General features: G+C 39.9%; 1 protein-coding gene across 2 annotated transcripts; it reads right to left on the bottom strand.

Annotated features, from left to right (window-relative positions):
• Window positions 1-17,444: 17,444 nt before the first annotated feature.
• adcyap1b (adenylate cyclase activating polypeptide 1b) lies at window positions 17,445-23,510 on the bottom strand. 2 transcript variants are annotated; one of them, XM_032532057.1, is made up of 5 exons: window positions 23,198-23,510; window positions 22,696-22,800; window positions 21,622-21,756; window positions 21,150-21,254; window positions 17,445-20,533 (listed from the first exon to the last, which is right to left on the bottom strand). In XM_032532057.1, the coding sequence occupies exons 2-5, from the start codon at window positions 22,797-22,799 to the stop codon at window positions 20,350-20,352; spliced, it is 528 nt and encodes a 175-aa protein (XP_032387948.1). In that variant the 5' UTR covers window position 22,800; window positions 23,198-23,510; the 3' UTR covers window positions 17,445-20,349. The 2 variants fall into 2 exon arrangements, with proteins under 2 accessions (XP_032387948.1, XP_032387950.1); XM_032532059.1 differs by lacking the exon at window positions 21,150-21,254.
• Window positions 23,511-27,884: the final 4,374 nt, after the last annotated feature.

Consider the following 27,884-nt stretch of genomic DNA (forward strand, 5'->3'; position numbering starts at 1 on the left):
AAATGGCATCTGCAAAGGTTTGGGTACCCTTCAGAGTTAATACCTTGTACTGCCCCCTTTGGCAAGTATCACAGTTTGTAAACACTTCTTGTAGCCAGCCAAGAGTCTTTCAATTCTTGTTTGATGTATCTTCGCCCATTCTTTCTTACAAAAGTCTTCCAGTTCTTTGAGATTTCTGGGCTGTCTGTCACGCACTGCTCTTTTAAGGTCTATCCATAGATTTTCAATTATGTTGAGGTCAGGAGATTGTGAAGGCCATGGCAAAACCTTCAGTTTATGCCTCTTGATGTAATCCACCGTGGATTTTGGGGTGTGTTTAGGATCATTATCCATTTGTAGAAGCCATCCTTTCTTTAACTTCAGCTTTTTGACAGATGGATTTAACCCTTGTATTGTCCTCCCGTCAAACATGAACTTGTCCTTCCAGCTCAAAATTGAAAATTTGCTTTTTTTTGTCCATTTTTTACGCTTTTTTAAAAACAAGTTTATTAAACTTTAACACTTTTTTTATTCATGGTCAATAAACCTAATTTAAGTGACAACACCTAATTTTTGAATTTGAAAAAAAGCTAAAATTATGAATTATTTTAAGTGTATCGCAGGCTAGTTTATGTCAAAGTTTGGATACTATAATAAAGCTATTTATAAAAAAGGTAAATGCTATAAAACTATATAAAAGAACAAAAAAATTAAATTGAAGCAATCATTAATTTTACCTTCGAAGAACATATGTTTTATGGGTTCCCATATTTTCTCATATAAATATATTTGAAAACGGGTCAAATTTGACCCGAGGACAACACAATGGTTAAGTTAGCCAAAATTTGTTGAAATTTTATTGAATCTATTTTTCCTTCTACTCATGAATCAGAATCAGAAATACTTTATTGATCCCCGAAGGGAAACTCTGTGTTGCAGTTGCACAAAAAGTAGAAATATCAGAGTAGAAACATAAAGAAATACAAGGAATGTGGATATATACGGTATTTACATAGTTAAAGGAATATTATGATACAGTATTTACATAATTAACATAATTAAGGAGTTGCAATGGTGAAAAGTAATAATAATAATTATAATAATAATAGTAGCAGTTGAGTATTGCATGAAATGTTCCTTGTGCCACTGGCTGCAATACAACCCCAAAGTATGATTGATCCCCCCCAAGCTTAACAGTTGGACAGAGGTTCTTGTCATTAAATTCTGTGCCCTTTCTTCTCCAAACGTACCTTTGCTCCTTCCTGCCAAACAGTTCTATTTTAACCTCATCGGTCCACAGAACTTGTTTCCACAATGCATCAGGCTTGTCAATATGTTCATTTGCAAACTTCAAACACTGATTTTAGAGGTTTTCATCTTATGACTTTTCCATGGAGACCATATTTGTACAAGTATCTATTTATAGTGGAATGGTGTAGCACAACTCCAGTGTCTGCCAGGTCTTTCTGGATGGATCGTGCAGTCAAATGTGGGTTTGGACTTGCTTTTCTCACAATCCTGCAAGCTGGTCTGTCTGATATTGTTCTTGGTCTTCCAGATCTTGCTTTAACTTTCACTGTTCCTGATGACTGCCATTTCTTAATTACATTCCAAAGAGAGGATATTGGCATCTAAAAACGCTTTGCTATCTTCTTATAGCCTTCTCCTGCTTTATGAGCGTCAGCTATTTTCAGTTTCAGTTTTCTAGACAACTGCTTAGAAGAACCCATGGTGCTGATTGTTGGGGCAAGGTCAGATGAGTCTGGGCATTTAAAACCTTAAGATTGACATCAGCTTATCTTTCCATACGATGATTGAGAACAATCCATGTCACTGTAAGGCCTATGCTTTCAAAAAGGGGCGGTGCATGCTATAAACTCTGCAGGGTGCCCAAACGTTTGCAGATGCCATTTTTTTGTTTTCTGTTATTTTGAAAGTGTAAATGATGGAAATAAAATCTAACTTTTTGTGACATATTATACAAATGTCTAATCTGTCATTTGATGCCTTTTGGATATTTTTCCATCTTTTCTTGGCTTCTTTATGCACATTAATAAAATTTTTTACCTGGAGTGCCCAAACTTTTGAGCCCCATTGTATAGTGCTTGCTCATGGTGGGAATTGTTGGGTTTCTGTAAATAACATCCCAGAGTATGGTCTAGACCTGCTCTTTTATGAAAAGCACAATGAGATAACTGTTGTTGTGATTTTGCGCTACATAAATAAAATTGAATTTAATTGAATTGAAGTATACTCAGTCAGTAGTGTTTCTCTGATCCCAGCACACCTTTCCAATGTCTTATTAGTGGGGTGGCTGTATCCGTCAAATTCTGTAATTCTCGGAAACATAAATCCGACATTCACACCCATTTTACTGATTTTACTGATTGGGTAACTGTACTGAAGTGAGAAAGGAGCCAAAGTTTGAACCTCTCTCACCGACTCTCTTTATTTAATTATTGACACAACTTTCACACAACTGACGCAACAGAGTGTAAAACTATGAGTGTCATCCAGAAGAGACCGTCTGAAAATGTATCCCTGTATTTAAACAATCTCACCTCTACCCCTTTATATGACAGCTGGCTTTTCAAGCTACCTTCGACCATGGCCATTTGGAACAACTATACTTTTGATTTTGGACACGTCTTAACAAACCAAATCTGAACAAGCACAACCCAACTCCTTAGTCTTATACTTTCAATAATGAAACAGACAATATGTCTGGTGGTCAAAGTCTTTAAGTGCATATATTTATACAGATTAAATTTATATTGTTAACAAAAAGGTGGTTTAGCCTCAAAAGGGAAATTTGTTTTTTTTTCAACCTGGAGAAGATAACAACACCAACTTTTAATTTCTGTAGGCTACTCTGAAACAACCGACTCCTTCAGAGTTAATACCTTGTACTGCCCCCTTTGGCAAGTATCCCAGCTTGTTAACGCTTCTTGTAGCCAGCCAAGGGTCTTTCAATTCTTGTTTGATGTATCTTCGCCCATTCTTCCTTACAAAAGTCTTCCAGTTCTTTGAGATTTCTGGGCCATCTGTCACGCACTGCTCTTTTAAGGTCTCTCCATAGATTTTCAATTATGTTGAGGTCAGGAGATTGTGAAGGCCATGGCCACTCCCAGAACGCCTTATTCCCGACTCGCGTTCCACTCTCCACACCGCTGTCTTCGGATAAGAAGTCAAGCCACTTTTTAATTACAATCTTAGCCTGTCAGTGGTAAAAGCAATCACTTTTAGTTGACAAAAATCAAGGATGCACAAATGCCCCATTAGGTTACATTGCAGCTCAGGTTGCACCAGCCCGTCGCTGAGATCTTGCTCAATATTGGAACACTTTAAAAGATTTTTTGTCACATCAGTCTATTAGACACAAAGGCATGGGGAAATGGGTTCCAGAAAAAAAAAACGACATTACCCTTATATACAAATAATAGGTTTAGTTGTCCCTTTTTTCATAAGCCTGTCTAATTTAAACTGTGATTTGATTTGTAGCGGAGGAGTGTCTGATCTATAGCACAGTTTGTCTGTCTGCCGGTTACTCTGTACAGTTTGCTTTTGTTTCTTTTACATTCTTCTGAGATAGTTTATGTGTCTTTAATTTTGGCTTGTGATGTGAATTGTTACAGGAATCGTAAATACGGCTTTGTCCAACTGAGAGTTAGCTCAATTTGGCAGTGGGACACCTAAGCTGTTTTAAAGCTCTCCCTCATCTTCTCTGTCTCATTCTTCTCTTTCCCTCTCCTTGCCTCACAAAGTGACTTGACTCCAGGCTGTGTTTGCTATACACTGCAATATCACTGAGACATTCAATAATGTTTTTCTATAATTAGGAGCTGTAGTAGCGCACTCATTTCCCCTCTTTATTGCTTTCTGGATGCTGTTGCCTGGTGTCCCTGGTTTGATGATATGAGCTATATTTTCCCACCATATGTCTACCTGACATATACGTAAACTCTTTAATATCCAGTGTTTTATTACAGCATATTAATTTCCCCCATGATTCTGTCAGAACGTTTTTTTTTGCAATGAATCGGAAGTTGCTCAACTCCTGCTGCTAACTTTGTTATAGTTTTGTTGACTTCCACAGGCAACATACAACTGACACTTCATGAATTCAAAAGGAAGCACTTAAACATCTACTGAGAAAATCTTTGTTTGCATTAGCTGTTGTCTTTTTACTCGTAGGATCCTCCCTTTTCCCTCCTTCAGCCACCACTTGCATCATTACACCATTCAGCCATGGTGCTGGTGTGAAGGGAGTAAACCAGCCCTTTTGGAATCCTTCAATGGCTATTATCAGTATTCAGTGGGGAAATAAAAGGACCCATCTGTGGAGGTGGTGATGAGGGGATGACAGGAGGACGGGGGGGGGGGGGGTGAAGGGGGGCGTCCCTTGAGAGACGGAGGGATTAACCACTGACACATGGAGCCTGCTAATAAGGCAGTTTGGAGAACCCAATCTATAAGATCAGTAAATACATGTAACACACACCAAACACATACTTGCACAAACACCCATATAGTTTCATATAAGCATAATTGCAGTGTTCCTAACACACACATACTCAAGCTGAGTCTCAAAGTCTGTTACACACACAGCCAAACACAGAGTTGCATCACTGCATCTTTATTAAATTTGTAGTAGGGCCACATCTGGTCACATACAGCCAGAGAACAAAGGGGAGAGTCAGAGGGAGGGAGAAAAGCCCAGTGTCAGATATGGAGATTTCATTCCCTGCCGCAGAGTATTAATGTGCGTGTGCACGTGCCGAGCATCTGTCACATATAATTGGAGGGTGTCAGCTGCAGACACGGGGCCAGATTCAGTCCACCCACAACATGAATTGTCTGCTCCTGTGACTGGTAAAATCTGTGTGTCAACATCTATATTTATTATGGGGCTGACCCAGAGGTTTGGGAATGATGACTGCCTGATGGGGGACGAATGACTCTCAAGATTGCCATGAATCATGCTGCATCACCTGGCAGACCAGGAGCATTTGCATCCACTTTGACGTTGTTCTCAATTTAATCGGAATTCATTGATTGTCCAGAGATTTTCTCCAGAGAGGATATCCAGCTTTGTGTGAAGTAAAAACATTCACTTCAGTGTCTGATGTAGGTGAATAGAGTTAATAGAGCATCTTTGTTAAAGCAGGAGTGTTTTGCTGAAATAATCTTGTTGCCAAGTGCATAAACATGATACCCTTCCTCTCATGAGACTTAACTGTCAGCATTGTACCACAACAGCACACAAGCCCACAGGAGTCCCCAATCCTGCTTGATAGAAGAAACCACTGACACCTTCTTGCAGTGGTTTTGTTTGTGAAAGCGGTCCAAATTGTCTGTGTGCAGTTCCGGTTTCCGCTTTATCAGGCTGCTCATGAATGTCTGCTGACATGAGGAAAAGTATTGCTCATTACCTTCAGGTTTCATTCACGCTTCACAGGTAATGTGTCACACAGGTTGATGAGACTGCTTGGAGTGAGGATGTACCCAAAGGGAGAGGCAATTAATAGGCACACAGAACAGCCTACACAACAATATGACAAACGTGTTTTGTCTAACCTAATTTTTACTTAAATGACAATATGGTTTAGAGTGCTTGGATAGAAATAGATTACTAGGACGGGAGGAGAAACAAGGTATTGTATTGTCATTCACCGCGAACCAGGTCTTGTTGGCTTCCTGAGATACGGTGGATCTAGAAATAGAATTTTGCTGACAGAGGAAGTTGTTGCTACCAAAAAATCGATACCCTCACTCACCCCCCTGGCTTACGCTTAAGGTAATTTTCTGAGCGCTGCATTTTGTTTTCCCTGTTCCTGTCTGGCCATGCCCTGATTAAAGTTTTGACTCGTACAAAGTTTACTCAGTTTACTGAAAGATTGTAGTCCCCACAGAGTCAGCATACTTGGGAATCAGTCAGGACATTGCCACGGAAACATAATTTTTTTTTAATAAATAAGGATTATTTTCAGTGTTAATTAGTCTGCCAATAATTATGGCTTTGGACTATGAATGTATTACAGAGTAAAGGGTAAAAAACGTTCTACAGGAGGTTTCCTTCATACCTTATTGAGGGCCTGCGTCGGTCTGGCATTCCATGCATGTGCATTTCTCTCGGTTTACAAAGTGAAAAATCCCAAAGTCCACCCCAAAGTGACTTACCATCTCCAACAGAAAATACAAACTGCTCCAAACAGCTCTATTGTTGTCCAGCCTTTACTTCTGTGATGAACGTGCGCCACTTTGTTTTTACATAGTGCTTTTCTAGTCTTAACGACTACTCAAAGCGCTTTTATGTAGTACAGGAACCATTCACCATTCACACACATTCATACACTGTGGCCGAGGCTGCTGTACAAAGTGGCCACCTGCTCATCAGATAAACACACACACATTTACACTCTGATGGCGCAGCATCGAGGGCAACTCGGGGTTCAGTGTCTTGCCCAAGGACACTTGGACATGGGACTGCAGGGCCAGGGAGCGAACCTTCCGCAACTGCTCTACCACTGAGCCACAGCCGCCCCAAGTAAGTAGCTCTTACCTAGGTACTGTGAATGTTCGAGGGTGAAAAGAGCTGCAGCAATGTGCAGTAAAACAAAAATATGGTGTTTTTTGAAAATTAAACCATGTAAACCCAATCTGATATAACCTCTAAATACATTTATGATCCTGAAAATGAGCGTAATATGACCACTTTAAAGACAAATTATATAAATGTGGGTGACAGTGGATTTCCTCACACAACTCTCTTCAGAACAATCCATTTTGTGATCTTCTTCTTCTTTCCTGTTTCTCCTTCTTCTCCTTGGCAAACCAGCTACAGTTGCGTACCCCTGCATACACCACCAACTGGACTGGAGTGTGGAACAGCTAGAGCATGTGCCTTAGGCATGTGCCAAATTTCAGTACCTGAGGCAGAGTACAGTGGGGCTCGACAGTTTGGCCACTCCATGTACAAATTTGTATTAATGTGCATAAAGAAGCCAAGAAAAAATGGAAAATTCTCCAAAAGGCATCAAATGATAGATTAGACATTGGTATAAAATGTCACAAAAAGTTAGATTTTATTTCCATCAAAATAACAGAAAACAAAAAAATGGCGTCTGCAAAAGTTTGGGCACCCTGCAGAGTTAATACCTTGTCATCACCTGGTCTTTCCAGACAATGATTAAGAACAATTCATGACACTGTCAGGTCTCAGCTTTCCAAAGGGGGCGGTGCATGCTATAAACTCTGCAGGGTGCCCAACTTTTATAGACGACACTTTTTTGTTTTCCGTTATTTTGAACGTGTAAATGATGGAAATAAAATCTAACTTTTTGTGACATTTTATACCAATGTCTAATCTGTAATTTTATGCCTTTTGGAGATTTTTCCATCTTTTCTTGGCTTCTTTATGTACATTAATACATTTTTTTACCTGGGGCGCCCAAACTTTCGAGTCCCACGTTACCTTTCCTCTGCATGTTTGACAGAGAGCGGGGGTCAGCCTCGACACACGCACAGATGGAGCAAAACTACTACGTTGCCTATGCAGGTTGTTCAATTCACAGTGAGTCACTGCAATGCCGGTAAAGAGATTACTAGTGTTGTTACAGTTTTCAAAACTCCACGCAGACAGCGTTTGCTGTAATATAATAATGACGAGCCAAAAGCGACCGCAGTGCCATTACGCTTCCTCTGAGAGCCCTGGTGGCAGACTGACAGACTGGAGTTTGTAGGGAAAGACAAGGCAACTTCATTTCTAAAACAAAAAAAAAAACAGGCTAAATTAACCTGCAAATACAAAAGTTACAGTGCAGTATAAGAAATTAATTATGTGATTTAATAGGTTGTAGGGATGGGTTTGGTAGGGGAGTGAGAGGTAGGGTGGGGTTTTATTTTGTCTATTGTGTAAAATGTTCTAAATATAAACTAAATAGCAAATAAGTAAATAGGTTTAGAATTATTTTTGAACTGAAAATAACATTTTGCTATTTCAGAAGGGAAAGTAATGAAAAAAAGGTTCCGTTAGGTACATGCACCAAATTGCAGCTACCTATGTCAGTACCAGTAAAATTGTCAAACGGTACCCAACCCTATTAGGCTTGCTTACTAGATATAGGCTACAGTCGGCACAATCACTTTTTCGGGACGCACGTGGACGGTCCACCAGGACCCTTGTGGACATGGAAATATATAAATCCTGCTTAAGAGAGCTCATGCAGCACAAACAGTCTGCCTTAATGTCAATTTCTATGTCACTGTGGGCAAGGATTTATATGGGGCTGTAGTTACTTCATAACTGTCACCAAGTAATGCTCCAAATAAGTTACAAATTGTTTAATTATCGGATTAAAACAAGTCTCAAACAGGTTGCAGTTTGGCGTCATGATTAATATTTTAAAATGAATACCAACCATTTTTGTAATAAAAGAACTGGCAGCACGTACTCGTTTAACTTGTGTCCCTTATGATAGGTTCTGAAAGTAACTATTTACTTTACAGCCTGCAAACAGTTTCCATTGTCTACAATGCTTCATGCATACTCGCAGCTTGTTTCTGTATTTGGTTGTAGAAAAGCTATTGTTACGTGGGTGATGCCAGGGAGATAAAGGATAATGAGCATGTGCAGTGGGCCAAACAATGCCAGAGGAAACCAGGAAGCTTAAAAACATTTTTGGGTAATGTGCTTGGTGAGCAATTTTCATTCAAATGAATAAGCTCTTATAATACATAACAGTTCTTATAATACATCCCGACATTAGAAAACATTTGGGGTTTTGCAGAATTGCCCAATCTCTACATTGTTGTTTGGTGATGGGGTTATGACAACTTTAAGTTAATTGTGACAGTGAGTCGATCATTTTGGGCATTTTTAGTGGAGTAATCCATGAGTTACACAGTTGGTTCCATTAGTGCCGGCACTAAACTATTCAGCTTATCACGCTAACTTCCCCAATGTTCAACCCAAGTAAAAAAAAAAAAGCTTCTGGGGGGTTGTTTGGCTTGAGGTCATGGTGCAAAGGACCCTGGGTAAAATTACTCCGAACCCAAACTTGCTCATCTCATGCCTCTGCAGTGGCTGTTTTAAACTATAAATGAAGGTCCTAAATGAACATATAGATGGCTTCTGTCTGGCATAGTGCTGAGTTTTACACTCTCAGAATGAAACACTGATGATTTTGCCATTCGCCAGCATGCGGCAGTCAATCTTTTCTCATATGGCTCTGAACATGCTCACAAGCTGCTGTCAGCTAGTGACTAGATACCTCCTACACCAAACAGTGGAAGTGATATGGGCTTACATTACATGCAGCAGATGGTGAATATTCTGGATCCACGAGCCTTTGTGATGGACACCTCTGAGACTCGACTGAGTGACAGCTGTTTCTCAGTACGTGTCCAGTTACTGTGCAATCAGCTGCAGATCGGGAGAAATTACCTGGAGGGTGAATTGGCAGGAGGATTGGAAAGAACATCTTAATCACAGATGAACATGCAGCCTTAGGTGTATCATTAAGTGATAATGGCGTGGTCGGAATCAGCATAGGTAAAGAATGTGGTTGTTTTTAGAGGACTGGGTAATAAACATGAACTAATATGGATTTAAAAGGTACAGTTTCATTTTTACAAGGAGATTAATTCATACAATCACTGAAAAGAGACTCATTGGGTTCTGCTGTTTTTCTGCAGCTGAATGAAACAGTGACTTTATGATTGTTTCTCAAAACAGATATATACTGTACAAGGCCTTACAAGCAGTCTAATTAGAGATTGTAGTCATAGCTACAAAGGTAATGTGCCTAATTTGGTTTTCTATACCGCTGGACCTATATACCAATTTTTGTTTTCTCAGAAGACAGGAATACAGCATGCACTACTTAAGGTATGTGACCGTTTCAGATAGAACACAAGAAATGTGGTGATCTGTTTAAATTTGATTTTAGCGTGGAAAGTGCAACAAGTATAATGTTAAGCAAATGATGTGTTATAAATCACTATATACATTCTTCTTCTACCACTTTTTCTTCCTTTCATCTGCTTCTTGATTTTAAACTGTGCAATGTTTGGAAAGAAATTGTAAACTGAGCCATTAGAACTATGAATCTATGACTGTCAGTTAGAAATGCATTTATAACATTTGAAGAAGACCTGTTTTGATATAAGACTTATCTTAAACTCTTTTGTGATTATTGCTTAGAAATAAATGGTCCATGGCCTTGTCTTATGGTAATTTTGGAGATAATGAGATTTACTCCGTTCTAACCCAAAACAAATGTCCTAAAAAAAAATATAGCCAGTGAAAAAAGCTTTGAGCACAATGTACTAAACCAGTGTTTAGATACTTCATCTCCAGCTTGTGTCTCCGCTGAGCGTAACATCAGTCAATAAAATTAGCTTAAAGTGGTTATCTGCAGTGTGTTTGTTTTTATTTAAAGACATCTTTGGTGCTAAGCAGTCATACCTGTGTTGTTTTCACTGCATTTCTGAGTAATCACTGTGTCAGTATACTGAGTGATGATGTCACTGGACTAACAGCGGCTGCCAAACCCCTAAACTAGCAAGCATTATCTGAGTTTCTACTCTACTGAGACTACAATTAACAGAACGGCAGAAATTAACATAGTGACCACAGTGATAAACATCAAATGTGTGTGACCTTTAACACTTTTATTGAATATTTCTATTAATTCCACATAATATGTTCCACAATTCCAGTATTTATCTTGTAATCATGATCTTTCCCTAAACCTCACATCATTTTTGTGCCTAAACCTAATAAAACCTTAACCAGTGCATTGTCGCACCATACAATAGATTTACTTGTGACAGTTTGGGAATGACACAGACATGATTTTGTCCTGTTGGGAGTGGCATAAGATCAGAAAACTCTTCTATGTGTTTTCTGGACTATAGTAGTATGGCTATCACTAGACCAAGCCAAGCTCAATAGATTTGTGATTGAACATTGGTCTGGGGAGTCTGCTCTGTATTTTCTCAGCAGAAAAGGAGTGTGTTTTGGTGGCGTTCAGTGGCCGCTATGTTGAATGTAAACAAGAAGCTGCTTGGTCGCTTCTCTATTGTTATCGTGTTAAACCCGCAAATAGCGCGCCAGGTACATAAGCCAGTTTGTGATTGGTTACCTCAAAATTGTGAACTGAAACAAGATAATTAAATGTGCTGGTTTCTAGATCGAGCTACAGGGCGAAATCAAATCTCCGGCTGAGTGGGTGGGGTTAACCCAGTCTGAGACTAGAGGGCATAGACACACAAATTATTGTGTTGTTTGATTTGGACTGTTAATAGTAAGCTCAGCTTTCTTTAAAATGTAACTTTTCTACCAAAGCTACTTTAGTTTTAAGCCAATTTCAACTTTGATATTTTTTTATTAATGCAATGCAGAATCCACAAAACTCTGCTTTATCATTAATGGCAGCAGAGGAGAATTCCACTTCTGCAATTGTATACTTTTTTAGATTATGTAATTTGTCTGATTACAATGCTAGTCTTAAGTATTGATTGATCAATCAGTGAGTAAGTTAGTCCCAAAAAAGAATACTGGCTTGGAGGACGTTACAGCCCAGAACATTTCACATCCATTCTGGGGCTGTATTTCAGCAATATGTCAATCACTGTAACAAAGAATCCCTGCTGGGAAGAGATGTGTAGGAGGGGAGTCCTCCAACAGAAGGGAAGAGGAAAAAAGGGTAAATTGTGCGAGACACAGGCAGAGCCCATTTCTCTACTGTGAGATGCAGAAGCTGTAACCCAGGAAGCGCAGGATGTCGCTCACAGTTGTGAATGAAGAGCCTGGCTGGTTTTCTCACCTCTCTATGTTTCCCACTCACACCTCTCTCCTTCTCACAGACTCACATCGCAGAATATTCCCACAGAGTTATGTGTTGCTCGGTGACAGTCATTACCTTTTGTTTTGAATATGTGGGAAAAGACGGTATGCCTATGCCTGCTTTGTGCATCTGCCACTCAAAGCGAACGCTTACCCTTTGGTGTGAATGTGAGTTGGGAGAAACCAATCTCTAGGATCTCTGAATGTGATCGCTTGCAATTGTGAGAAGTTTTTAAGAACAGAGAAGATGCAATGTTCCAAAGGTGATACAAGAATGTTAAAACAAGAAACAAGTTTTCATTATGAACATAAGATGTTGAGACAACATTAGTGTTTCTTGTAGGCTTTGTCCTGGAGAAAATGGACTTCTCAGCTTCTTTAAGTTCTCCAGCAACTTTTTCTTCAAACACTTGAGTTTCATTGTCCATAGAGCTTGTGAATTCTAACGTTGTGTCATACTGTGGCATCCCCCTGTATTATACAGTCTTCTCCAATCTTTCAACTACATATTAAAGCATTCCCCGCCACTAGTACACACAATCACACTCAAACACAAACACACACCCACACACACATCACACACACCCATATCGCGTTCATTAAAAGGAAAGATGTAAGATAACATAACCAAAAGATTTGTGTCAGTGTGTAAATTTGACTCTCATGAGCACATGAAGCCCATGAAGCCTGAACATGACAAGCTTCTCTTTCAACTCTCGAATGTTCTCCATTCATTAACGCTCATCTCTTTCAGGCATCTTTAGAGAAGTGAGGGTGAATGATGTGGAAAGGGGTGCAACAGTGGATCCCTGCAGGGGGGGAAGAGTAATAGGGTGTCTTTTTCCTTCCTTTAGAGGTAAGTGAGAGAGACAGGGAGGAGAATAAAAATGAGATGAATATGTTTCTTCTCACTAATCTCACACTGATTTTTCACATCTAACTGCTCCAGCAATGCTACATTATTCAGTGTTTGCACAGCCAATCCAGGGCTTTGTGAGTGTATGGGCTGCAGGCAAAATAAAAGACAGAAAGATTGTGGAACTTCAGCTCACACTGAACTGGATGCTGTAGTGCATCATCTGATTTTTAAAACAATGCATTAAGCAGCAAAGATTAATTTTGGGATTAATACAAAAACACAACGTAACTTACTATTCAAGTGAAGTCATCACACTGGGCAAAAAAAGTTCAAAAGCCAGCAGGCCCACCTGCTGTGGCACCCACCCACTGCCATTGTTCTCCACAGACATTTTGAGAAGTACATCATGGGACACAGCAGCTCTGTGTGTGTGTCTGTTGGAGAACCACACTGGGAAAAGACTTTTAAGAAATGTGTTTGATATTATACAACACAGGGATACAAGCTTTCAGGATTTTACCAGTTAAGTACCACTGACTGCAAGACGCGAAGGGCTTTGAAAAATGATGGCTGACTAATGACCGACAAGTCCTCCAAACCATATGATGATAGGTTGTTTATTCTTACACTATAATAAGAGCCACGGAGGAGTGCTTTCCGTCCTCATATCTAAACCACAAAATAGTTGCGGTTTTAAGCACGTTAACATTGTGAAACGGTGGCAGTTAGGTTAGGTTTAGGCACAAAATCTACTTAGCTAAGTAGGGTTAGGGTTAACTTTTATTTTCAAACACAAAAAAACTCCTGACACAAACTCCTGGGTGATAATCCATTGTTTGTGTGACCCATCCACCACCCCAACCTGCTTTCTTACACGGCATTTGATGTTCTTATAGTTCGTCACCAGGATTCTAAATTAACACCCGCCAACCCGCCAAATGCGGGTTGAAATTCATTTTGGCGGTTGTTACTAAAAACTTACTAGCCAATTTGGCCGGTGATACAAGGGCATTACATGCATGATACACAAGGCTCTGTTCACGACTCGGCTATCCCCTGGCAGCACTTCCTACATTTCCCAAGAACACTGTGCCGTAATGCTGCGTGATGACATTTCATATGCCCATTGGCTGCGTGCAATCAAACCAGCGCGAGAAACCATGGAAACGAACGGAGCCAGAGCAGGGAGCATAGACTGAAAGAGAAGGGAGTTAGCTAGCTAGTAAAGTAAAGTAAAAAGGTGCTCTGAAGACCTATTATTCGGTAGATGGATGGATGGATGGATGGATGGATGAATGGATGGATAGATAGACCCCAAACTTGTAATGAAATGTTTGCACTTTCTGTGTATATTTTGTTGTATGTATTGTACTTTATGTTTTTTTAATACCAACAATGTTAATAAAATGAACAAATGCATTTAGTGCCACTCATAATTTCTCTTATTTTCACCAGACAAAAATTGGCTAGTGGTAGTTATGATTGGCTGGTAACTTTAGAAAGTCACCAACCAAATTGGCTGGTGATCAAAAAAGTTCATTTAGAACCCTGTTCGTCACCTTACTTCCTGGTTAGCACCCGCCATAATTACTACAGCCACTAGAGGACGCCGCGACTATAAATGTAAATGTGAGTCATAATTGCTGCATGAACAAATAACTTACGTGGGTGTTTTTCGGGGGTGGACAGTCTCCAAATTAGAGCTTGTCGATAGTGGCACATCTACAAAAAAATGATTACAGACAAATCTGCGTTTTAGCTTACTTTTTACCTCATTATTTTGGTTTTACAGTAACTTAAAATCCTTGGTTCAGTCTCACCACTCTTATCAGCTGTGTTTCCAGCAGCAGTAACAGCAGCTGTTTTCATCAGGAAAGCCCTGCTAACCCCACTGTACAATACCTGGTCAGCACCAAACAGCAGACAGACAGTTTTACCTTTTTCACACCACCTACCAAGGCTGAGCTAGGGTTGTCTGATCAGGGTTCAACCCTTCTGGTGAATATAGCTGGTGAACATGGTGGAGCATTTTGCTTTAAAAAAAACAAGCTAAAACAAGAATAGATTTTAGATTTAAATTCATTGGGTAGCCAGAAACATGAGTTCAAATAAATACTAATGTTGCTCTGGGTCTACTTGCCATGTAAATAGCTTAGTGCCTGTAGTTTGTATTACTTGTAACATAGTAACAAAATGCATCTCATTGCCCACATCTCCTTTTTTCTTCCTCCCTGTCTCCTCTGTCTCTCTCTCTCCCTCTTGCTGCTCCCAGAGGGGCTGCTGTTTACTGCAGAGTGCCTTCTGCTTAATGGTTGATGTGACAGAGCCCACCACAAGATGATATATAAGCTAGAAAGGGACTTTTTCGGGGCAGCCACGGTCGTGGGTTTCATTGCAGCCATGACCAGACCGTCCCCCCAAACCTGACCACTAAATGATTCACGAGGTGAAATGCAAAGGAAGGGGTGTTCGGGCAAAGGGGTGAGATGTGTGTGATTGCATCTTTGGTGTGTCTGGGCCTCTCTTGTGAGTGCTGTATTCCTAACCCTGACATGCAAGAGAGATGTCAGGGGAGAAGGAGGAGACAATGTTTGTTTGAAGAAAAAGCAGAAATGTTAATTATACAAGCAATAAATCCGTATTAAGCATGCATACACACTCCTGGCTTCACACTCTAATCAGACACATGACAAAGAAAGCTGGGTGTGGCTGTGGTGCTTGGGGGTGCAGTATGGGTATCCCCACTGGAAAAGCCCTGAACACAACCTCCCCTTCCCCCTTTTAAAACCTTATATATGATGAAGATGTGTCTAGAGGCATTGTAGGGCAGAGGGATGATTGTTAAGAGCTTTGTATGTTTCCAGACTCTGTATAGTGTGACCTGGCTTCTTTTTGTAGCTCTAATTTCAGGGGATCATCCCACTTTTCCTCCCAAGAATCTGCCAATAACAAGCCAAGCCAGGGACACTACTGTATGAAAAATTCAGATCAATTCTAAAACAGCTCGAAGACAGTAATGGCGGGATAAGAAGTGGAGTAATGCATGGCATAAAGGAGCGATGATGCAGGGAGGAGGAGCCATCTTATATTGATTCAGGCTTTAATGTACATTATGTACAAATTGGTTCAGGATGGCCCTTCATGTGTAGCCTACTGCTGCGCAAACAGATTGGAGCATTTGTATCAATATCCACTTGTGGGCGTGAATATCAAACCCTATTTATTTGTGAATACATTTTTGGTTCATTTCACCTGACTCGCTCGCTCCATGCATCTTTTGTCAATCCAAAAAAATGCCACAGGAGAAAACTAAGAATCTCTGCTAGTCAAGAGGACTAAGCTTCATTTTCTTCTTGACAGCTGAAGAAAGAGGTGGGAAGGGGGGCTAAATCAAGAATAGAGTTGTCCTATATATCACACAGGTAGCTCAAACCCTGACAATCAATAATCTGCCAGCCTTTTCATAGCAACAGGGCAACTCCTATGAATCAGGAAATAAAGATGTAATTCCCAGTGTGTTGTTTGGCGGTTTCTTGTGGCTAATTCATTTTGTTGAATTTCATTAATCATATTTACCACCTGTGCTCGACTGTTCCAGTGACTGTTGCTGTTATAACACTACCTGTGATAATGTGATATACAGACAGTGTGTATGTGTATGCTCAAATGTAGAACCCCATCCCAATACAAGGCCTGCTCAAAGTCTGCCTTTGTTGAGCACACACATAGCAAAATACACACATAGACACACACGACACACACACACACTCACAATCTCTTTACCTCACTCCCTTTCCACACATACAAACACACTTGACACATGCGTATACATCACTGTGTCCCTTTGTGGACCGTTGCCATGCAACATTTTTCTGATTGGGTTAGTTGAGCTCTGGTGCATGTGTGCACACACACACCCTTTCTGGCTGATGAGGGTTAGAACACACACACAAACACACACACACACTCTCACTCCTTTGCCATACCCATCCTCCTCTCCCACGGGACACAGCTGCACTTCCGAGGCCAAGGATGGAGTGAGGGGAAAGACGTGGTGCTGTTCCTGGAGGAGGGAAGCTCTCGGAGCTCTGCTGCTCAGTGCAGGGTCGTAGCTTATCTCGACGAGCTCCTTGGATATGTTGGGTGGTTCTTCTATTGATGCATTTACTTAGATGTATTCAGCCTTTTTCCCCGTCTTAGAAACTGTAACATGAAATTCTAAAACCACCTAGAATTGTCATGATGTGGTAAGGATTGGTCAATAAAAGACACCAAATATACCTCACTTTGGTTTTTTGTTCATAATTCAATGTTAATTCCTCTTGCTAAAAGATTAGATCATTTCTGAACAATGCACCAAGTTTCTCGCCTATTTTCCATTTCATTTCTGTTTATCTGGCTACAGAAAGATACATTTAACTTGATAGGACCTCAGGTCAACAAAACCCACTGGAAAAGAGTTGTCGCTGTGGTTGCTAGAGAATGTTCCACTTTATTGGCTGTAATGTGACTTAAGGTTTGTGTTTGTTTCAGGAGACGATCTCTGCTCAGACTGAAATGTGGCCCTTGGTGATCATGTGAAGTCCTCTTTTAAAGGTAGATTTAAGTTTTATTCTGACGCAAACAAAAGACTGTAGTCAAGATGTGTAACAAGGCTACAACTGTTCCTCTACCGTTGCTCTACTTTCGTTGTCTCACATCACATGTATCATCTTAAAAATGACATATTTCAAAGATTAGACAATTATTAGAAAATGTTGTTTACAAAAATTTATTAATACAAATCTTACAACACTTTCATAACATTGAGAAACGTCAAACCCCATATAAGGACTCCTGTGTGTATAACCATGTCACTTGTACTAAGGTTCACTTTTAAAACATTGTTTTCAGATAGATAAGAGATTAAACATTGAAGTAAGGCGTTTGGCGCTTTCAGAAATATTAACAACACGCATTTTCTATGATCTGAATAACATCTCTGTCATGTTCTGAAACCCTTTTATTCTAAATAGTGATGCACATAGTTGTAAATAATATGTTGGGGCTATTTTCTGATTAATAAATTACTGACCAATATCAAAATAATCAACAACACCTCATAATCAACAATAACAAACACCGGCCATTGTTCACAACTCTCACAGACACTGAACACCCGAAACTCATGCACACACACACACACATTGCCTGCTCCATCAAAATATACATTCTCTTCTTTTTTTTCTTTTTTATACTCAATAAATCATTGGCCATGCTTTAAAAAAAAAAGCCTAATTCTACTACTCTTGGGGCAGACTAAGCTGAGCGATTAAACAGAGTCAAAGGGAGTTTCAATGTAAGCTAATGGACTGCAGCATTGTAGGGCCACTAAAATTGCCATCTGTCACATGTGGCGAATTTTTTTATCTCATTTTTTTTTCTCACGTTGAAGCAAGGCACCAAAGCCAAAAGCAGTTTCCAGCTCCACATGCGCGTTCAGTCACTCCTTCACACAAACAAACATTAAACACACACACACACACACACACACACACACACACACTCTCACACACACACACACACACACACACAAAGCCTGTTGGATAAAGCCAAATTGAAGAAAGATTGTATTGATAGTTTCTGCGGGCAAACACACTGATTGGATTGCAGGGGTGCATAAAGCTGCTTTCGCATAATATTGAATACATACATAAGATGTCTCCCTAATAAAAGTCAGTGGGATTTTCCTTTCCTGGAGGGTTGAATTTCATTCACCTCCATTCTAGTGCCAGAGGGAAACTCAGTGTCCAGCTTCACTCACATACTGTTTATCCTTCTGCTGGTACCAAAGTGAAGGGAATTCAACATCTGATATTTTCAATCAGACTCATTGACCCTGATGTCACTTTGGCAGGTAAGGAGAGGCGGCGGCGGCACTCGCCTCTCGTTTGCTCCTGTATCCAGCTGCGACAAACTCTCTCAGGCTTGCGGGTGCTGTAACTTGCGTCTTATGTAACTCTCTCTCTCACACACACACACACACACATTATCTCTTTGTCTCCAGCACTCTCTTCCTCGCCATGCACACCTCTCTCTCTTTCTCTCTCTCACCTAACACTCGTATCAAATCTTTATCACATCATCACTGCAAAAACCTCGGTAGACACATAGATATCGTTCCATATCTATGGGTAGACATCTAACACAGATCAGCCTTGTCTTAACAATGAACCACAGCACTGTCAAGTCAACAATTTAGCACGGCGATCTAAAAGCAAAATAATCTTTAAAAACTGCTGCCAGGACAAAGGCAGTCAGCAAAACGAAATGGGGGGGTCCAGTGTATTGTCTGATGATATCCACAATGACAGCAGCAGGGGAGGTAAAAATTCAACAAGTCAGTGCAGTACCAGTTTCCACCACCTCTAGCCCTCCTTGTTCACATTTTCAACACATCTGGGGAAAGGGAGTGGTGCTGAAATAGGCTGAGCACAGCCCACCTCCCAAATAGCACAATCCAAAAAAGCATGATGGCATGCAGTTTCTAAGCAAAATTAGCAAGGGTTCAGTTTCCACATGCACCAATAAATAAGAAGTAAGAGTTAAATATTCCTGTAACTCAGATGCTACCTTTCCTCTCCACCTCTTCACAAGAATGCTTTATTTCCTGCATCTTTACATGTTCTGGGTCCATTCTGAAAATTTGTAGTGCTGCCCAAACACAACTGTTGAAGCACATTCTCCACACTAATTCTGTTGACTGAACACAGACAACATTGAGATGAATATGTGCACTGTGTAATTCCTATACTGTACATAATACACACATGGAACATTCTTTACACGGTCCTATCACGCACGATTTATCGCCCTACAGTAAATGACTTTGAGGCAAGTGAGCAAGCAGTGTTTGCAGCATACTGTTACCAGCAACTTGAGTGCTTCCTTTATCTTTAGTAAAGGCAATAATGCCCTCACGAAAGCCTGCAATTAAATTTCTGCTTAAAAGAGGGTCGGGTTTTACCACCAGTTACATGAATGGCCGTGTAAGTCGATCAGTGTTTCTGGCAAATGGAAGGCTATTCAACAAAAGCCATCTGAAATCCCCTGGAGGGGCAGCGAGCTATACAAACCCACAAGGGGGGGGGCAAGGGCATCATCCATCATTTAGGATAAGCCTGATATGCCTAACATAGCATGCTCACTGCTTCTTTGGGCCTGTTTGGAAAACAAACAACACTAAAAAAATAGAACGTTGGTTACAAAAATAAGTATAACATTCAATACTTTGATTGTCTTTTTAAAATCTATTTATTTTCTGCATATGTAGATGACTTTTAAAGATTTCAAGCGCATAATATTGAAGGTGCACAATTATCTCTTTTTTTTCAAATGTCTTCTTTTTTTTATCATTTTGATTTGTTTTCCACAGCTTAACATGAAAATAAAATATTGGTCCACAAAGTATAACTGTGCGGTTTCAAGTGCTTTTGTACAAAAAGAAAAAAAAAAACGATATTATTATTAAAATATTCATTTTAATGGCTTTACTTCATACATAAATACATGTTGAAAGAACACAGGCGCAATCCACTGGTTGGTCAGATATATCTGAATGACTTTGATTTAACGACTGGATGTATATACACAGGAGGGCAGTTTGGGCGCTTTAACAACGCTACAAATAGGCAAGTCGGCGTCCTTTGTTCCTAACTCTCTGTCTGTACCTTCTTCCCAGAACCGCTGCCAGGTATTTCTGCACGGCCATCTGCTTTCTATAGCGACTGTAGCTGTCGGTGAAGATCCCATCTGAATGTCTTTTGGATAAGGGCTCTGACTCTTCCTCCATGCTGTTGTCTTCACTGAAAAAAAAACAAACAAACAAACGAAACAAAAAATAGCGTTAGATAAAACTGCAGCCTTTAACTTCTCAACAGATTTCTGCTCTTTTTGACGTTTTAGCTTTGATAATCTCTTTATCTTGCCATTATGTAAAGTTGCCTACAATCATTAATAATGAAATCTCTTTTTTAATTCTCTTTTTTTAAGGGGCAGCAGGCAAGCAAGACAGTGGGAAAAAAAACAGGGATTTTAAGCGTTTTAGAAAAGCCATACATTATTAATTTGCAGCCAATTGCATGTTCTGACACGTTTTTTTATTATCAGAGCTTGAGAAAACAAAATCAATGTATAGATTATTAATTACATATAAATTAAAGGGTATTTTAGTCTCAGAAAACTGACCCTCATTCCTAAAGGACACTAATCGTGAACGCAATGCGATGCCACGCCACAACAAAAACAGAAACTAAAAGAAAATGTATAGACGATTTTAATAGAGAGATAGAAAAGGAAATAAATGAAAACAGCACATAAAACGATAGACAGTGATGCAGCAGCCTGGACATGTGCAGCGGAGGAACATTAAAAAAAAAGAAAAGATGACTGCAGGTGAACGCTTATAAGAAATGCCCTTACCCTGCACGAATTGTCATCAGAGAATGCAGATAATGTCTCGCTGTTAACTGACCCAGGATCTCCCTCAAGGCTCTATCTAATTCTTCCTCAGCATGCCTTTCTGTTCTGAGATGATAAAACGCCAAAACACATAGATCATCAGTAACTAAAAAGCGCACACAAAATGACTCAAAGTAGCCTAAAATGTCTCCACCCAACCACAGGTTCAATATCCCATCAGGTGCAATCAGATCGGAGCCTCATAGCCGGTTCACACGCAGGCTATCCTTCCGTATCTGCAGAGCTTTTTATTACCGTTTATGTACAGTATTTGGATCCAACATTTTAGGCTACTTTGTATGACAATAACACGGAACAAATAACATGAGAAACTTTGGGGAAACAGAGCAAGCAAACAGTATCGCAAACAGCAAAAAAGTCATTAAAATGGAATCCAGCTCAATCTTAAGCTGCGATCTGAAAGCAAATTTACCTCTTCTCTGGAGGGTAGTATAGAGTGTACGCGTCGTCGTTTAAGGATGGTGGGCTTCGTATAGCAATCTGATCGCTATCAAAACCCATGTCGGATAATGAATTCCCATCCTCATCGAAGGCGTCGTTTTCAAGTCTGCAAAAGGGAGAGCATTAATCATAAATTTGATCTGTGCGCAAGTGGGATGCAACAGTGAAAGAATGCCAAAATGCTTGCATCCGTTTCTAAAATCACTGGGAGTTTAAATGCATTAGAGATAAGAGAAGAAAACGAAGAAAAAAAATGCATTGTGTTTTAAAGTCAGATGTTTTAAAATAAAACCAGAAAACGACTTATTTCTAATATAAACCCAAAAATAAATAATGGCTTAAAATGTATTCTAAAATGTATTTATTCTTTCTTTAAATAGATATTTTTTTTCATCGGGAAAATCTGTTTGTAATTCCAACTTGGTGCTGCTGCTCTCACCACTACTTCCTCATTAATTATTTAAGAATCGTAACAATGGGTGTGAAAATGATCACATTTAATGTAGGCGTGGAGCTAACATTTTATTAAAAGAATGGCGCAATGGGTAGTAAAATAGTAGAATCAATAAGAACCACGCCCAAATTATGGATATGCTTTTCACAGAAAAACAAGAATAAATCTTAAATGGATAGAGCTCTCCTATTCGTTTTGCCTCGCCTCTCTTTGGTGACGCCAGCCCACCGTCATCCCAAGAGCTATCAGTTGCATTGACTGCACTTTCATTTATAATAAGGGGAGTTCTGTGAACCGTCCCACCGGACAGATACCTCTACGCAATTTCCATTGTCATTTTCCACACAAGATTTACATGTTCGTATGGTAAAATAACTGTATTTCCTCTCGTCATTCCTCTCAATTCTGTGATTTTAAATTGCGCGCATAGTTTGTGCGCAATTACGCACACTCATTAGAAAAAAAGTGCCCACATCCTTAAGTAAGATATAATCATTCATCCCAATGGAATGCCATCATTGATCAAAAATGGTGTTAGATGTTATGATGCTATAATCAGGTTATAAAGACTCATAAAGCAATTACACCTACCTAATCTTAGGGTAACTTAGTCCGATAGGTGTGCAGAAGACGCTGTAGTGCATTAAGATTCCGTAGACGAGCAAGATTAAAGTCGCTTTACTCGAACTGGCCATGCTGTTAGAAAAACAAAAAACAGACGCAACATTAAACAGGTTAGTCACTCCTATAGAAACAACATGCTCGCTCTTTGTTCTGTCGAATTCACATGCTGTGCTAGTTCTCTAATCACAAGCTACAAAGCTGGACCAAATATAAGCCTGTTTAATATTAACACAGCGTCCGTTTGCTCAAACCAAAGATGTTTCTCTGTTTTCTTAATCCCATTTCGTAAAAGTTTAACCGTGGAATTGACACCGAACCCTTTGTATGCAGTGCCAAAGTTATTTAAAAAAAATAAAAATAAAAAGCAGATCCGCAAGCAGTCAAAAATATATAATTTCCATTACTTTATCTCGCTCTCCATCAATGAATTTCTCCGACATGTAAGACAATCCGCAGATAAAGCACATACCTATAGCAGGAAAGCAGGGAGAGCGCTGTGCTGTAGGATGTGATCCGGGCGCGGCTGTGGTAGTGTGTGTGTGTGTGTGTGAGTGTGTGAGAGTGAGAGAGAAAGACGGTTTCTTTCTCACGGCACTTCTTTCCTGGCTGAAGCGCCTCCGTCGTCTCCTTATGTTTCCCTCAGTACTGCCTATCTCACTTTGAGGCACAATTAACAAGACTCAGCCAGTCGCACAGGCAGACAAAAACTCGGAGGGAAAGTGCGCTGTATGTTCGTCTGCATAGCGTTGCTCTAAACTTTTGTCTTGTGCTGTGATTGTGTTGGATTTTTATCCATGTATCATAAGCCTTGCCACCCCCCCTCCCCCCTTCCCCCCTCCCTCCTCCTCTCCGATATGTCACATTAAGGATGCCATAGACGTCATCAAGTTTGCCTCCCGGAATATAAAAGTACACTTCCTTCCTCATCGATGCATCCGCCACCCCCCCCCACACACACCTCCCTCCTCCCTCCTAAAATGAAAGTTTACTCTGAAACTTTCTTCCTTTTGAAAATAAAATAAAAACAGAAGTGTGTGTGAGAGAGAGAGAGAGAGAGAGAGAAGGTGTACGTGCGTGTGCGTGTGCGTGCGAAGTGAATGCATACAACGCCTGACCTTTGTACAGGACGACGTGATGGCTAACACACATCTGCCCCTCATCGCGACCGCGACGGGTTTTATCCCACCGTCACCAAGTCTAATTAGGCTTTTATGATTATGAAAGAGCTGGGAAATTATCATCGTTGTTGTTGGTGATGCTGGTTGTTTCGTGTGACTGAATGGTTCTGATGAAAGGGGTGGTGGGGGGGGGGTGTTAATCACACTTCCGCTGACCAAGTTCAAGGCCTCTGAGGAGTCAGGAGCTGTCCAGTGCTGAAACCAATCGTCTCAAATTACGACTTTCTGTATTTGGGCTACAGTTACTTTTTCTAATCATTTACAATAATTGTTCACTGGATACTGAGAGGATATTTTAATGGCCGTGCAATGACAGCGCGAAGGCCTCGGCCTATCCATTAGATTGTTGAAATAGAGAGGCACATAATCGGATTTGAAGCTGGTGACGCAGGATGCCATTTCAGAGAGCTGTCAGCCTACGTGGCTTTAAAACGATTCACTCATTTCCCCAACATTGTTCTGAAATTGTCTATATCATCATAATGCGCTGAGTGATTCGTTAAAACGAAAAAAACTCGAGAAAGGGCTTTTAGCTATACTATTATATATGTGCTAATTAACCAAGAAGCATTTGGGCCTAATTCTTTCCACCATGATGAAGCCTTATTTGGCACATTTTTGGCAATAAGTCGAACCCTTTTAATGCTTGCGGCTGCTCTTTAATATGCTACTTATTATTTGCTAATAATACAGTCAAATAAAATCGTGTCATATGAGCTTGATACTTATATTCATAGAATCGTTGGCTGACAGAGTGTGTGGAATGCAAGTTATGAGACTTTTCATTTGGAGGGTGAACGCCTGTGTGAAAATCTAATTTGGTAGTCCTGTACAGGGCCTCGTTTTAATCACCAACTCTGGGCCACTGCACCTTTTGATTTTGCTCTGTTCAACACTGAATCAGACCTATAGCTCAACAACCAATTGAAGAGTTTGGCAAAGAGGCGAGAGATTCACGTCAGCGTTTTGTTTACTCTGACGCAATATGACGACCAGTGCCTGTCACTGCCACTGTGGGCCTATCCACAACTTCTTCTTCGCGGGGCGTAATTCCTGTGAAGAGTAGAACTTAAACCCCATATGGGTTAACTGGAGCAGAATACACACGTTAGGCTTGTTAGAGCAAGTATTGCTGCAGCTCAGTAGCCTAAGCAAACGGCGCCATCACGAGGACAAGAAGAGAAACACGCGGGTTCATTCATCAACACCGGGGACAGATGAGTTAGTATGCTGTCACATTTGGTCGTGAAGGGGTTAACGACCATAGCCTAAAGACTGTTGTGTTTTCTCAACTTTCTCCTATTCTTCACTCACGACGAGATGTTTGGATTGGAATTTATTTACAAATATTTTTTTTTTTTAGTAATATAACCTTTATCAGGTCATTTAACTGAGATCAAGATCTCTTTAGCATACGTGTAGAATCTACTGTTATTTTATTATCTTTCAAATTGTTCTAGGAAAATATTTTGTTTGTACAAAACTTTACCTAGCATAGGAAACTTGGGCTGAATTCAATTTGTATTTCATTTCTTTTGGTGGATTTAGCAGCGGTTCATGAGGGCCTTTTTGGTTGTGGTCCATGAAAATGAAGCAGGTTGCCATGGTGCAGTGTTTTATTTAAAAGGTGACACACGTCATTATTTCTCAAGAAAAAGGCATTTATTTGAGATAAATTGGATATAAAATAGTTTAACAGAACTAGCCTACTTTCTTTCTTTCCTATCTTATTTATCATCTTGTATGGAAAACTCCTAGAAACTCCTAAATTAATGCATATTAAAAAAAGTAATGGAGTGAAATACAATGCACATTGTAGTATATCATTTATTTCCTTTAAAATGTATGCTTATATTTTAGACATGTTTTCATTAAATGATGACATATTAAATGCATACATATCAAGACGATGCATATAACAACATGTATAGTATTTCCCTTGATGTCTTTGTTAGATTTTCTTTCATTGTGACATTTTAAATCTCCCGTAATCTTGTGACCACTTAGAGAGGTCTAAACCCTCAGGTTGGGACTCCACTTGCTCACACTGCTCGCCACCACCCCTCAAAGGATTAAATAACCTAATTATCCCACCAGTTAGACATTTTATCAGCCAGTGAGTGAGTGCGTGAGTGAATTTGTCCAATTACACCTTTGGAAATGAATACCTCTTAAGAGTAAATAATACTTCTTAAGTATTTCACCATGTGTGTTTCTGATCGCTCAATAAATACAGTATAGCCGGGGGGGGGGGGGCTGTGATTACTTCACATGTCTGTAATAACAGCAGGACAGTTGAGTGTCTGATATCTAAACTGTTGAAGTCAGTTGAACAGGTAAAGTGAAGATAATGTTGTTGGTAGGCACCTGTGTTTTTCATCAGATCTATAAGGTAAAATTTTATGTGGAATCAGTTTGAAAAAAATGAAATAAATCGGGACTAGATTAACTGAAATGTTAAATATAATAATATGACTTGAGGAGCTCAAGCGAACAATGTCTTGCTTTACTTTTCACCCTTTCTCTAGTCTCGCATTGCCAGACCTTCCTCCACAGCGCTGGCCTGGCTAGTTCACACAGCATTCCGGGATGGGAGAAAAACGTGCCCTGGTTTATTGGCATTTCTTTAAACCAATCCTGATCGTAATGGGCGGTGCTAAGCTCCGCACGGAGCCACTGCAAAATAGCCTTGGGAAGGTGGACTTTGTACGTTCAAAAACTTGTTTTTGTCGTGCTACAGAAAACTCAGATTGTCTAGCTAGCTGTATGGATTTACCCTGCAGAGATCTGAGGAGTTAAGTATAATCTTCATAAATCCACTGGAGTTTAAAATTCCACCACAAAGAAAGCGCTAGGAAACGGACATCAACGAAAAGACATGCATCCAGGCATAATTTTCCGCGAAGCAATCCCAGAAGTGGAACGTCGCTGGTATAGACTAACTGGGAAAGTTGGCATTGGCAGTGGTAGAAGAAGTACTCTAAACGTTTTTTTCTAAAGTAAAACTATTAAACAAAGTATATCAGCAGTATATGGTTGAATTGCTTTGGGGGCCTTCTGGTAGTTTTGGGGTACAATGATTCTCATGAAAGCTGCAAGCACAATACCACAGGCCAATCAATCAATTGTTTCGAACAGGCCGGTTTTGAAAGTGTATGTGTTAAGTACATCTTGATTCCCACAGGGGCCACTTTGTTTAAGGCATCCCTCAGGGCCGCCTGCGCACAATGCAGTCAAAGTCAGTAGAGGTCAGCAAATCACTTCAAACTAAATCACAGCATAATGTCTCATACATATAGAACCTTCAGAGCTGTAGTATTGTGGTCAGTATTTTTGCTCATACAAAGAAGCAATCTAAACATGACCCTCCCCCTCTTAAAAACCTACCCCCTTAGTTTTTTTATTTGTATTATTATAAACTGTCGATAGCAATAATTTATGCCAATGCCCACTCTATTGGATTTGGGACTGACCGGAAGTTAAATAGGCCAGCATACACTATGTGTAAACTGCAAAATTATATTTCATTTAAAAGAGGCATTTAATAAACATGAAGCCTTCATGCTTTATACAACCTAGAGGGCGCCAGATGACAAAAATGCACATTGCGAGTAAGGTTCAAAGGTTAAATGGCATGATACAACGTCGCTATGTATGTCTAATAGTATAATATTGGAAGAAAAAAAATGATTACATGATTTGAGTGTAATATTGAGAACAGTTTATTTGGTACTTAGCCAGATGGTGGACTTTGTCCTCAATCTGGGCCAGTGAAGTCGGCCATATTGGGCACAAGGGAAAACAATTCAATAGGAGATGATGTAACGTTAAAGTGTTATCGGAAATAATCGAACATGCCACCATGGACCTATGAAATAAGAAGCCTGAATTTTCTTAGAAATCTAAGTTCTACAGATGTTTTTGTTGAAATATAACTCAATTATTTCAGACAAATAATCAAAAGAAACATCAATTACA

This window comes from Etheostoma spectabile, chromosome 12 (genome assembly GCF_008692095.1).
Source record: "Etheostoma spectabile isolate EspeVRDwgs_2016 chromosome 12, UIUC_Espe_1.0, whole genome shotgun sequence".
NCBI lineage: Eukaryota > Metazoa > Chordata > Actinopteri > Perciformes > Percidae > Etheostoma > Etheostoma spectabile.

What these genes read in the sequence shown, in the direction of transcription:
- adcyap1b (XM_032532057.1), bottom strand. Translation starts at nt 22,799, where the DNA reads ATGGCCAGTTCGAGTAAAGCGACTTTAATCTTGCTCGTCTACGGAATC. An exon ending in CTAAGTTACCCTAAGATTAG is followed by an intron (nt 21,757 to 22,695) that starts GTAGGTGTAATT and finishes TCCCTTTTGCAG; the next exon opens with ACTTGAAAACGACGCCTTCG. An exon ending in TACTACCCTCCAGAGAAGAG is followed by an intron (nt 21,255 to 21,621) that starts GTAAATTTGCTT and finishes TTATCATCTCAG; the next exon opens with AACAGAAAGGCATGCTGAGG.